Raw genomic sequence first — 14,471 nt, forward strand, 5'->3', positions numbered from 1 at the left:
ACAGTCTAAAACACAATCTGAATGGAGTGGTCAAAAATCTAGTAAATCAGTAATAACAATAAGCAAAACACAAGAGAACTTGCCAACACCAAGTGCATACAATGTACTACATTTACCTGCCTGTCTACTCAGCATGTATAGGGCAAGGGGCATTACCTAGAGAGAGTTGGACATATGGTCTTGCCTCTTGGCGAACCACCCACAAATTACAAGGAACTTGCTAGAACAGATGGTCATACTCGGAAGCTAAAAAAAATATATATACAAATAATAAACTAAACTATATTAACTTAAATGATAAAGAATTATAAATGAATGAAAAAGACATAAAAATGAATTTAACTCTTTGAGGGCTGAATATTTTTTGCAGGTAACTCACTTTTCTGAAGAGCACACAAAGCAAAGGTTTCATATGTTGCTGTGGCTGCTGTCGGTGCCTGTTCAGGGACTCTGGTGGCTGTGTAGGGGGGCCGCTCGATGGCCGGTAGGAATGCGTGGCGGGCTGGCTGCCTGACAGTCTTCGTACGGCAGTGTGACACAGTCTGGTTTGTACTTCCTGTCATCGTAAGTGGCGGTCCTCCCAGGCGAACGTTGCCGTAGGCGCATCAGCTACACAAGCGTGTGTTCAGCACCGCGATCAGCTGGGGGCCGACCGACCGATCAGCCGCAGCCGGTTCCTCACTTTCGTCTTCAGGTCACTTGCATCAAAATCAGAGTTCGACAAGTCAGAGTCCGAGTCGGCAATATTACGCAAAACGTCATGCACCGAATATTTTGCTTTGTACTTTTGCTTTGATGCCATTTTAGAGGTTGTTTGCTCTTTGCTACTTATGCATGCACAGATAATCAAGGTCAAATCAACGAAGCTGACTTTCCTTCTAGCAAAGAGAACCAAACTAAAACAAAGCAGCTAGTTTTAAGGGCTGATTGCCGTCCGCTACTCCTGAATTTCGACAAAAGTTGACATCCGCCCTGAAAGAGTTAAACATAAGCCAGGGTTGGCGTGGGAATCCTGACATAAACACAACATTTATTATTTACAGAAGATTACAGGATTTTCTGTGAACCACTAAGGGATTAGTTGATCTTACCCAATGATCTGACTATTTTCAGATACTGTAAGCAACAAATGTATACATGATAAGTACCATTTTGGAGAATCATAGTGGGCAGCTATTAAAGATCCTTTAAGTTGCCTGTAACATGACTTTTAACACTCAACAATGTGTTAAACTATATGTATTGGTTATTCTCATTGTACACTATAATCTGCCTAGTTATCTATTTCACAGAATTAACAGTGGCAGCGGTTTGTTCTTTTTATATATTCTTAAAAAATGAACCGTGTAATTTTTGCAGCACCAATGCCTCAGTTCTGCCTGAGTCTCTGTTGTGCTTTCTCATCTTATACCCATTTTTCTCTCACATCTGAAATTCATGTGTGTTAATTCGCAACTCTAAATTGGTCACCTGTGAGTGTGAATATTGGTGTGTGTGTGTGTGTGTGTGTGTGTGTGTGTAAATAGGACTGGCCACAGTCTGGCACCTCAGCCAGGGCTTGCCCCGTTGTTGCAGGATGGGCTTTCTAGCATGACCTGAATTGGATTAAGCAAGTATCTGTAGCTTACCTAAGGCCAGGCTTAGTAAAAGTTAAAAGGCATTAGTAAAAAGTAAAAGCTATAAATGTTATTACAAAAAAAAATAACATAGCACAAGTAGGGGGGAAAATGGATTATAATTTTAGCCGAGTTTGTCAGCCTTTCTGTGCTATTATTCTTCCATCTCTTTATAGGAAATCATCCCACAAAAAATAACTTGGTTCCTGTAGAGAGGTTCAAATATAGACAAACCTGGTTATATGAGGTCATGATTTTTAACTTGGATCACAGAAATAAAAGTTTTATTTTGCTTTTCAAAATTGTAGGCCAGCAGAAAATCTGCCTCAAGATTGTAAACTGCTTGTCCTTTTGCAGTTCACGCATATCATTCCCAGACTAATTAAATGCCCCTTTTATACTTCGACTTTTATACTTTTGATACCACAACAGCGCAGAGCTCTTACAACTCCCATGCTATTCCTACCCATACCTGTTGTGAATCTGTGTGATGTCTTGCGTTCACATGAGTCCAAAGCATTTTGTGGGTGTAGTTACACTCCTACCTGGTGTTCGGCATTCTAACTTGTGAACAGACTGTTATAGCACTGCATTACAATGCAATTTTTAGAGTAATTAAAAAAAAAAAACAAAAAACCTTGAATAAATAGTACAAATAGAAAGTGAAAATATTCCAAGCAGCACATCAGCTGAGCTATATATGCATGACACTAGTTGAAGTGGTGTAATTGTTCATTTTTAATTAACTACTGCAAATCCAGTCAGTTTTAAAACACCTACTCTATAAAACTTAGAAACATTTACTTGGCAGTCATTTTGACAGTGCATAAAGCAATGCTGATTAAGCAGGGTGCAGAATATGAATGGAATCAGACAATCCATTTGGGACAGCCATAGAGACAGAAGACATTAAAAAGAATTAGAAGCAGTGAGCCATAATAAGTCAAAGGCAGGATCAGGAACAGTTAAAAGATCAACGTCACTGGAATGTAAAACGATCCAAAAGGTGCATCTCAAAAAATTAGAATGTCGTAAAAAAGTTTGTTTTTGTAATTTATTTCAAAAAGGTAAACCTTCATATACTATATTCATTACACGTAAAGTGAAATATTTCCGGCCTTTCTTGTTTTAACGTTAATGATTATGGTAGATAGCTCATGAAAATCAGAAGAAATCCAGTATCTCAAATTATTATAATATTACTTGCAATCAATCAAAAAGGATTCACAATACAGAAATGTTCAACTTCTGAAAAGTATGCTAATTTACACAGTCAGTACTTTGTTGGGGCTCCTTTACCATGAATTACTGCATCAGAACAGTGAGATATGGAGGCGATCAGCTTGTGGCACTGATTACTTTGATAATGGTCTTCAGCTTGTCTTTATTTTTGGGTTGGTTGTGTCCCATCTTCCTCTTGACAATACCCCATAGATTCTCTATGGGGTTCAGGTCAGGTGAGTTGGTTGGCAAATCAAGCACAGTAATACCATGGTTTGCAAACCATTTGGTAGTAGTTTTAGCATGTGGTAAGACATGCTGGAAAAGGAAATCGGCATCTCCATACAGCTTGACAGCAGACGGAGGTATGAAGTGCTCTAAAATCAGGTAGATGGCTGCATTGACTTTGCACTTGATAAAACACAGTGGACCAACACCAGCAGATGACATGGCACCCCAAATTATCTGTGGAAACATCATACTGGACTTCAAACACTTTGGATTCTGTGTCTCTCCACTCTACCTCCAGACTCTAGGACCTTGATTTCCAAATGAAATGTAGAATTTACTTTCATTTGAAAAGAGGAATGTGGACCGCTGAGCAATAGTCCAGTTCTTTTTTTCCTTAGCCCAGGTAGGATGCTTCTGATTTGGTCTCTGGTTCAGTAGTGGCTTGATATTAGGAATGCGAAAGTTGTAGTCTGTGCGTGGTGACTCTTGATGTATTGACACCAGCTTGTCCAGAGTTGGTTGCTGCCTTGTGCCCAGTACTAATACTTAGGACCTCAGAAAGTCAAACATTTATAGATGTGAAGCATCCTGCTTTTGCCACTCCTGCCTTCTAGCAAACAGTACAGGACCATCGGCACTCACAGCAGTAGATTTAGGGACCATCATTTTCCACAGATCACAAGGTTACTGAACAGCCAGTCATTTCAGTGATGATTGTAACATAAAAAGTGGATTGTATGTGTGTACTATATATAGTAAACAAGTGTTTGTCTGAAATCTTTGCTCTTTTTTATCATGTTTTTCTCATACATCCTAGTTAAACTAAATGAACCAGTAAATAAATAGAATTTGCTGCCTCCTCATAGCTGACATAAATAATGGAACCAGTTATCAGCAAAGTTTTTGCCTCACATCACATGCTTAACCTATACTAATCTACCACTTAGACGACCAGTCTGCAGTAAATTAATTACAAAACAATGCAACATGTCAGGCAGCACTTAAAGCATACTTTCATACTGAGTTTGCACTTAAGGAGGCTTACTTTCCATGGCCCACTTCTTTTGTACATTTCAATAGATCAGAAGGCAATCATGCATTTTCAGCTTCCTGCAAACTTACATTTTTGTGTTAAAAATGAAATCTTTTATATTTTGATTGGTTTTTTGTATTGTGTTGATTGTTAGACATGTTTTGCTCCTTACTGTTGCCTCAGTAAACCAAAAGATTCATGCTTTTTTATTGTACAATGCCTAAAGATAATCCTAATATAAACTGCCTCAGTAGTCACCAATTATACCCTAGGAGGAATCTGATAAAGTCATTCTGTTCTGCAGTACAACAAAAAGGGAGCTTTCCCCTTCCCTGCTCTGACTCACACATTCAATTGATGAATAATTCCATTACAGATCACTCTCTTCACTTAAGTCAAGACAGCTGTCCATTTGTTTAACTTACAATTGCACTGTTGTTTTCCTGCAGGACGACCATCAGTAACCTTTATACCATGCCTCGGATTTTGGAACCCGTGTGGCTCACAATGATGTCAGGAACTCCAGAGAAAAACCAGCTATGCCAACAATTCATGAGAGAATTTGCCTTCCTGATGGAGCAAACGGCAAAGAACCAGTTGAGTTGTTCTTTTGTTACTTTTTATCCTTGAACCTCAGAAAAGCTGAGGTTACTTATGCTTTGTGGCAACTTAAGGACAAAAACCCAACAGAACTTTACAGTACACCATGAAGTATATGCCCTCTTGAAAGTCTATGTGGAGTAAAGAAAATTTCAGCCTACATTAAAGTAAATAATGTTTTTAGGAGGACACAGCAGGAACTGTGGAATTGTCTAAGAAGATTGTTGCCAATAATGTTTATGAAAGACAATGGCTTACTCACCCATCAGTAGTTTCTACAGTTACACAATAGATGTTCTTTTTCAATGCATAATTTAACATTTAGGCATCTACCCTGCAATGGTAAGGGTAGAAAATAAAAAAAAAAAATTGGGGGCAAAATGAGTCTGAATCTTTGTTTTTGTGTTTAGCCTATCACTATCACTTTCTTTTAGCAGATGAAAATAAACATTTGTACAAAAGAAAAGTAATCTTGCTTTTTGTTTTTATTCAGTTTTGTAGTAGAATGTCATTGTATACATTCTGTACTATTATTAATACATATTCTTCATTTGAATATTCTTAATATCCCTCTGATTCATATACACTCTTATTCATATACACAATCTACAGTAATCAAAGTGCATTTGCGCGATTTTCCTTTTTACACCTATTCAAGCTTAAAACCCAAAATGATAAAAATAACAACATTGCTGTAACTGTAAAATGCTAACAAACTAAGAATGTACACGGCAGCCCTGAAACTGTTAAATAGCATCAACATTCTGAAGCTATCAACTTAAATATCTTCTCATTAGCTTTAGTAAACATTCATTTTTAAAGGGCCTCACAAGTGTGCTTGAAATAATTGTGTATTTTTCGTTCTGTGACTGCTGATGGGTGAAAAAGTGAGTAATCCAGAAATAATTTCATGACGATCATCTCCTCTTTTTAGGTTCCTGCCAGCCTTGATAACAGCTGTTCTCACTAATCACCTGGCCTGGGTCCCTACTGTCATGCCTAATGGACAGCCACCTATTAAAATTTTTTTGGAAAAACATTCCTCTAAGAGTGTTGACATGCTGGCCAAGACACATCCATATAATCCTCTGTGGGCACAGCTAGGTAAGAGAAAGCCTGGTGTCCTGCTGAGTCAGTCATCGCTCAGCCAACATGTTGTACCTTCTTAACGTGTTTTGCAAGCAGTTTGGTTTGAGCGTGTTTTTTAATCTTTTTTTTAAGAATTTTTCTGAATTGAAAAGCAAAATTAATATTAGTACTGACATGCAATGTATCCTTTGGGTGTGAATTATATAAGTATATAGAGGTGGCGGGTAACACAGTTTAAGATTTTTCCCCCAATTGTGATTCCAAGCATATGTGAAATTTTCACCATTGGATTTCTAAAACCAACCACATTAGATAAAGCCTTGTTTCACAGAAGTAGAAACAGTCTATAGTATAGTTGTTTTTCTATTACAAAATACTCACATATCTTTGCCAGAGGTGTTGGAGGTAGTTGAACTTTGATATACAAGCCCGGAAGCTTAGGCCCCCATCTTACCAGTAGAGTAACACGAAACTGCAATAACAACATTTTCCACATTACTTTTAAAAGCACATGACTGCTTTCAATTGTGTCTTTCCCCAAATTAGGTCAACCAGAAACACTTGATGATGATCAGAATAGGAAAACTTAAGTGAATAGTTAGGTTAGCAGTTAATAGATGATAGAAAAATGATTTGAGGAAAGAAGAAAAACGACACCAAAAACAATCACAGTGCAGGGTGAAGGGGTCACGGTAAACTGTTGACAGTCAGTTTTAACAGTATAATATAATGGCAAAAGTGCCCATTGGTACCAAAAACAGATGAGACAGATTAGAATTTGATAAATGACTTTTGTAACAAACGTACACCTCCCCAAAAAAGACAACAGTTTGAAAGTAAGAAAGAAAGAATGCATTTTAGATGATTGCAGGTATTCCACCATATTTGTGAAACATGGTGTAGACAGTATCTACTGTCATGGCTGAGACCCACAGTGCTGTACCTGAAATAAGCTTGCTTGTCTCAAAGCTTTGCAGTAGGGCAGTGAAGTTGAAATGGTATAGACTTATGTTTCCTAGTTCTATATTAGAAAGTGTCTTCAGAATTGTCAAATGCTTCATCAGGTGCAGGAAGCCAATGACATGCTGCCAGTGTAAGCAATGTATACCTACAGAAAGTAGCTTTTGGCAAAGCATGTTAGAAGGACAACCCTCCTGCTCTCAGAGCCCAGAATATGGTGATTTCAGTAACGCTTGTATTAGTTATTATGTGTAAAGGATTTGCAGCCAAACTTTAATTTACCTTAGTATTATTTGTAATTGAACAGACTGAAACAAAGTTTAGTACTGTGAAATTTTAAATAAGAAACAACAAGAACTGTGTGATATTTCCCTTGTATCATCATTTCACTTCATTGCTCGAGTATACTACAAACTATCACGTTTGGCTTCATTGTCCCAGTACACCATATGAATGTTGCATGCAGCTCTGCAGTTTTCAGAACATTTTTAAAAGGAACATTGAGGACATAATTATCTGTAGTTTAGAGGCATAGCAAGTCATACTCAGGTAATTGACTATTGCCACCTAGTGGCCACCTAGTAAAGTACAGCTAAAGAGGAATTAAAAAACAATGAACTGGCTAAACAGGTCAAAGAAGTATCTTTTATCCTTTTGAAAAAGTTATTTTGTTCACTAATAAAAATTAAAAACACCTAAATTTTATACACAGAAATTGTATAGGATAAACGTTCATTGTAATTTTTGTATTGTGACATTTCATAGTTTTTATTCTGTGATATGAAACATATATAAAGGACAAGCGAATAGAAGTCTAGTGAGCTTTTTCTATAAGGCTGATGAAGACTGTTTATTCATTTAGAAATAGCTGATGATAGACATTCTTTATATGTTACATTTTTTCTTGAGAAACATTATATCTTTTGTAATTAATGTTATGACAGAGTCAATTTTGAAAGACTGGCATACTATGTAATTATGGTACATTTTTCTTAGAGTATAGTATAAGTTGTCTGGAGCTAAAAAGGGTCTATTTATTCTTACTATGTAAAGGAGATGCTTTTTACTTACAAGAAGAAAGCTTGAGGTATACAGTGCATCCGGAAAGTATTGATAGCACATCACTTTTTCCACATTTTGTTATGTTACAGCCTTATTCCAAAATGGATTAAATTCATTTTTTTCCTCAGAATTCTACACACAACACCCCATAATGACAACGTGAAAAAAGTTTACTTGAGGTTTTTGCAAATTTATTAAAAATAAAAAAACTGAGAAATCCCATGTACATAAGTATTCACAGCCTTTGCTCAATACTTTGTCGATGCACCTTTGGCAGCAATTACAGCCTCAAGTCTTTTTGAATATGATGCCACAAGCTTGGCACACCTATCCTTGGCCAGTTTCGCCCATTCCTCTTTGCAGCACCTCTCAAGCTCCATCAGGTTGGATGGGAAGCGTCGGTGCACAGCCATTTTAAGATTTCTCCAGAGATGTTCAATCGGATTCAAGTCTGGGCTCTGGCTGGGCCACTCAAGGACATTCACAGAGTTGTCCTGAAGCCACTCCTTTCATATCTTGGCTGTGTGCTTAGGGTCGTTGTCCTGCTGAAAGATGAACCATCGCCCCAGTCTGAGGTCAAGACCGCTCTGGAGCAGGTTTTCATCCAGGATGTCTCTGTACATTGCTGCAGTCATCTTTCCCTTTATCCTGACTAGTCTCCCAGTCCCTGCCGCTGAAAAACATCCCCATAGTATGATGCTGCCACCACCATACTTCACTGTAGGGATGGTATTGGCCTGGTGATGAGCGGTGCCTGGTTTCCTCCAAACGTGATGCCTGGCATTCACACCAAAGAGTTCAATCTTTGTCTCATCAGACCAGAGAATTTTCTTTCTCATGGTCTGAGAGTTCTTCATTTGCCTTTTGGCAAACTCCAGGCAGGTTGCCATGTGCCTTTTACTAAGGAGTGGCTTCCGTCTGGCCACTCTACCATACGGGCCTGATTGGTGGATTGCTGCAGAGATGGTTGTCCTTCTGGAAGGTTCTCCTCTCTCCACAGAGGACCTCTGGTGCTCTGACAGAGTGACCATCGGGTTCTTGGTCACCTCCCTGCCTAAGGCCCTTCTCCCCCAAATGCTCAGTTTAGATGGCGGGCCAGCTCTAGGAAGAGTCCTGGTGGTTTTGAACTTCTTCCACTTACGGATGATGGAGGCCACTGTGCTCATTGGGACCTTCAAAGCAGCAGAAATTTTTCTGTAACCTTCCCCAGATTTGTGCCTTGAGACAATCCTGTCTCTGAGGTCTACAGACAATTCCTTTGACTTCATGCTTGGTTTGTGCTCTGACATGAACTGTCAACTTTGGGACCTTATATTTGTCCTCACAGGTGGCGCAGTGGTAGCGCTGCTGCTTTGCAGTAAGGAGTCTGTGGAAGATTGTGGGTTCGCTTCCCGGTTCCTCCCTGTGTGGATAGCGCTTTGAGTACTGAGAAAAGCGCTATATAAATGTAATGAATTATTATTATTATAATTATAGACAGGTGTGTGCCTTTCCAAATCATGTCCAGTCAACTGAATTTACCACAGGTGGACTCCAATTAAGCTGCAGAAACATCTCAAGGATGATCAGGGGAAACAGGATGCACCTGAGCTCAATTTTGAGCTTCACGGCAAAGGCTGTGAATACTTATGTACATGTGCTTTCTCAATTTTTTTATTTTTAATAAATTTGCAAAAACCTCAAGTAAACTTTTTTCACGTTGTCATTATGTGGTGTTGTGTGTAGAATTCTGAGGAAAAAAATGAATTTCATCCATTTTGGAATAAGGCTGTAACATAACAAAATGTGGAAAAAGTGATGCGCTGTGAATACTTTCCAGATGCACTGTATCTTAATTCAGATCACACTTGTGAGGGCCAGAACTCGTTCCTGTGAGCATTCCTGGACGGGACAGCGATTCGTCACATGGAACACTCATACATTTGCCTACAATCACAGTTAAATTTGGGATATGAATGCAAAACCAGAGCCACCAGAGGGAAACAAAAGCAGACACGGCGGGGACATGTGTACTCCACCATAAAATATAAAACCAAGATACAAACCCAAGACTCAGGCTATAAGGCAGCAGGTCAAACGACTTTGTCATAGTGCTGCCCTCTTTGAATTATGTTGCTGCAAAATAGTGTATGTTTGTTATTTGCAATTTAGTTAGTTAGATAGATTGTAAGCATTATGCTGTACAGTTCTGTGTTATACCACTGTGCCAGCATGCCACTTTTTCTTATATTTAAGAAAAAAAAAAACATATATCCTTAAAATATGTTGGTACAATAGCCTTTGCACCAGCAAATAAATAAATTTTTCCTAGCAACATTAGCACTGATGTCCTACCTAGTATTGGTATATTAACCCCCAGACTGATGCAGTTTCTTTAGTAGATCACACAGACAACTTTATTATCCAGTGCCTCATTCACTGGCTTTACATTTGTCACCTTTTAAAGCTTCTTCTGCCCTGTGATTCTTCTTGAGTTGCTATCTGCATATTGTGTTCATTTGGATATTCTCTCCATCTTCTTTCTTAAATTCACAGTGAGATCATTAAAATGGAAACAAGACCAAACAGTGTAAACAACATTACAGCAGAAAGTTTTGTCTGATATTTAGCTGAAAATCACATTTAGTGAAATGTCCCTAGACAGGTTCTTAAGTCACTACTAAAATACAGTGAACTTCATTTTGCAATTTTGCAGTGTACCTGGAATGTATATGTTCAGTACATCAAAAGGTTCTAATGTAAATGCACATGAATAATTATAATGTACAGTACATTTGTAGGGCAGTGTTATTTTTTGCGTGTTTCAGGCTTTCTGCATTAGTGTATTGAAGATGTAAATATAGCACCTTGTAGCACGTCCAGTATGGCCACATTTATCCTGCAGAATTAGCTGTTTCTTCCATTCTGCTCCACAAGGCATAGCAGTAAGTAGACTTGCATTTGGAAGCCATGGTATGTGAAAATACTACCAGGTATTACTGTCCATAATAAACAAATATCACAATTATCCAAGTGTGATCTACACGGGAGAAGATACCATGTGGTGCATGTGACAGAGCAAGAGTATTGGAGCAGCATCCCTAATTTCTTCTTGTGTCATAGAAGAGCATGCTGCCATGTCCTGCAGTGATTTTAATTTCTATATTCTTTTCCTTTTTTATGTTCTGCTGCAGGTCTACATAAAGTTGAATTTACCAGAGCTTAACTTGTGTAACACATGGTTTAGTTGTATTTTAGCCTCACTGAACGTATTTCAAGGTTTAATGCAGTATTTTTTGTAGCTCCTCTTTCACTTATTATTCCTGGGAAAAGCAGTTTAAAATGTGTAAAGTCTACCAATAAATTATAAATATTTATTGTGTGTATAGTAAAAAATGGATATGTTCTGTGTTCCTTTGATACCTGCATGGGCATCAAGTAATTTGCACCTCGTCCTGTTACAGATTAAACTTTATAGCATAAAACACGCAATTGAATTACAAATTGTAAACATAGTGTTTGGTATTAGTTGTGTATAACTGTGCATAAACAAAAAAATACTGAGCTAGTAGATAATGGTGATTAATTAGATTATAAATAAGTACCATTGTAGCTTAAATGTACTCGCTGTTTTAATTCTGGTTTCTCATTGCAGGTGACATGTATGGTGCTATCGGCTCACCTGTAAGATTATCAAAAACTGTGGTTATTGGCAAGAGGCAAGATCTTGTTCAGCGACTACTCCACTTGCTCACATATTTTATAAGGTGCTCTGAACTTCAAGAAACATGCCTGGTTGAAAATGGGGATGATGAAGCCATAGTTATGCCTGGTACACTCATCACAATATCGCTTGAGAAGGGGGAGGTGGAGGAATCCGAATATGTGCTTGTTACAATGCATAAACACAAAAGTGGCCTTCTCTCCCAGGACTCTGAAGGTGAGGAAAATTACACCAATTCTAGCTGCCAGGGATTTACATGCCCAGTACAGTCTATGACATCCAGTGAACAGCACGAAGAAAACAACCGAAATGATATTCGGGAGATACAGTGCAATAATGATAGGCCTCCTGATATTCAAACAGAACATGACAGTGACATGAAACCATACAAAGAGATAACAAGTTGTTGCCTACAAACAAAGATGGAGACAGTTGTATGTGTGGGATCATCATCCAGGGACCAAGGTCTTTTGCTTGAAGCCAGACTTGAGCCAGATGCCCAAGGTAACAGATGTGATGGTTCACAGGATACTGGAGGCATGCCCATCAAACTTTTCAGGTCATTGGAAATACCAGTAGAAAAGAAGCCTCCAGATAAGCACTCGTCTCCCTCACATATACCTGATGGCAATCAACCGTCTACGAAAGTGACTTTCTTGATTGGAGATTCAATGTCACCTGACTCTGACACAGAAATCAGACGTCAAAAAGTAGAGGAACAAATAAAAAGACACAAAAAGCAAATGCAAGAAAAGCTCAACAGTAGTGACCTGTTTGATGAATATTTCACAGATGAAAATCCAGTAGAAACTAGGACTATTGATGATGTACTAAGTTCAGGAGGACTGAGTCACGCTAACCTCTTCAGGCACTTACAAGATGGTTTTAACACAAACCAAGAACTTAGCTCCAGTCAATGCAGCTGCAGTACCATTGACGTCATCAATGATAACTTGTGTAGACTTTGTTCCGCTGAGCAGAACAAAAGAGTTAGCACTTCTACTATTGTCCCCCGAGGGGACAAAACTGAATTAAAAAAAAAAGTGACTACACTTTCAGACTGGGACATCCCAAGAAATGAGAGCTCGGACAGTGCGCTAGGGGACAGTGAGAGTGAAGACACGGGCCACGACCTTCAAAGGCATTATGGCAGTTGTCCGGGTGAAGAACAAGATGATTGGCTAGAAGAAGTGGAGATACCTTTTCCAGGGTATGATATTTGTTGGGGGATTTGTACTGCGTTTAAAAGTATATGATTATTTTCATATGGTTATATTAAGTGTGGAGGTGGTGCTTTAGTATATGAAAAGTATGTTTGAAGTGGCTTATGTGGCACTTGTCATAACACTGATACATCATGAAACTTCTCTCCATGCTTTAATTATTAAAGCAAACTCTTGACATTATTAGTAAAAATTGAAAATATATAAATGAGCCATGTATTCTTATCTTGTCTCATTTTCTGAAACTACTTTTCCTGGTGAGGGTCATGGTGGCAGTAGGCCAAGGAGGTCTTCCCAGACTTCCCTGCTCCCAATTACAGATTACAGTTCTTCCTAGAGAATTCCCAGGCATTGTTAAGCCAGCTGAGACATATAACCCTTCTGGCATGTCCTGTGTCTGCTGCAGGGTATCCGCCCAATGCAACATGCTCTGACCAGCTCACGATATGCCCAAAAAACCTCAGCTGGCCCCTTTTAATCTCGCAACTCTACTCTGAGGCTTTACCAAATTGCAGAGCTTATCCTGTTGTGGGGTGTCAGCTCAGCCACGCTGCAAGGAAAACTTATCTCAGCCACTTGTACTCGCAGTCTAATTCCTTCTGTCGTTATACACAGCTCTTGACAGTGGTGTAGATCAACCGGTAAACTGATGGGTACAATGTCCACAGAATAGCCGCCGCCGCTCCAATGCACTTGTCAAGCTTACATTTCCTTTTTTCATTACTCATGAGAAAGATCTCAAGATATTAGAACTCATTCATTAAGGGCAGTTGTGCCCTTCCTCACCTGGAAAAATCAATGCACTCCATAACTTCAGACATAGAGGTGCTGATCCGTATCCCAGCCACCTCATACTCAGCAGTAAATTGCTGGAGTGCATGCTAAAGGTCAGTTAGGTGTGGCAATTAATGATAACATAATATTGTGCTGATCAAAATGTTAATGCTGTGGATAAAAGGCAAATGAATGACTGCTTTTTGGGTCCTTCTTACAGGTGGCTTGCCAATTTTGTGCAACTGGGAGGAGACCCAGGGCATGCACAGGGCATGCTGGAGAGATTATGTCTCTCATTTGGTCTCAGAGTGTCTCAGTGTTTCCCAGGGGAGGTTTAAGACAGAGTTTTTTGTAAGGGCCAGCTCAGCGTGCTGCCACATTTGGGCAAGTGAATAGTAAAGCGTTGTTAAGTAGACATTTAGGAAGCAATTTAATTATATTTTAAAACAAGCTGACAGTTAAGAGAGGTCTTATTCTGTGAAGAGCACACTTCTGCTGCAGCTATGTCCACTCATCAAATAATGAAGCCATAATTAAGAATAGAGCGGTCATTTGGGTCAGTGCTCTGCTGATAGGGATATGCCAGTCTCGGGACTGACCCACTCTTCCTTTTAAACAGGGAGACTACCCTGCATTGAAGCAGCTAGCAAAGTCAGGATTCATTATTTGTGACCTCATTAAACAAACAGTTGACCGCATATCAGGCAAAAATCACTTAGGAGCTGGAAAAAAAGCTACAAAATGATGTGTGTCATGTTAGCAGATTTCTGCAGGTTACTGAATATAATGTGATTGCTTAGTTTAAAAATCTATAATTTTCTAGTAAATACATGTTAAGAAATGATTGTGCTAAAACAAAATGTTATAAAAGGTAAACGGTAAATATATGGTAATGGTACAGGGTTTAGATAAAATATTGCCATTGTGTTGGTGATATGGACACAGATGATTTCATGGTT

The 14,471-nt window shown here is 38.8% G+C and overlaps 1 protein-coding gene across 3 annotated transcripts in view; it reads left to right on the forward strand.

The window, feature by feature from the left end:
- Nucleotides 1-14,471, forward strand: part of fnip1 (folliculin interacting protein 1) — a 168,465-nt gene that overhangs the window by 130,051 nt on the left and 23,943 nt on the right. For all 3 annotated transcript variants that reach the window (XM_028812810.2, XM_028812811.2, XM_051933461.1), the window contains 3 exons: nt 4,551-4,697; nt 5,636-5,805; nt 11,447-12,725. In XM_028812810.2, the coding sequence (XP_028668643.1) occupies nt 4,551-4,697; nt 5,636-5,805; nt 11,447-12,725 (1,596 nt within the window). The remainder of the gene's footprint in view (nt 1-4,550; nt 4,698-5,635; nt 5,806-11,446; nt 12,726-14,471) is intronic.

Source organism: Erpetoichthys calabaricus, chromosome 11 (assembly GCF_900747795.2).
Source record: "Erpetoichthys calabaricus chromosome 11, fErpCal1.3, whole genome shotgun sequence".
Classification (NCBI taxonomy): domain Eukaryota; kingdom Metazoa; phylum Chordata; class Cladistia; order Polypteriformes; family Polypteridae; genus Erpetoichthys; species Erpetoichthys calabaricus.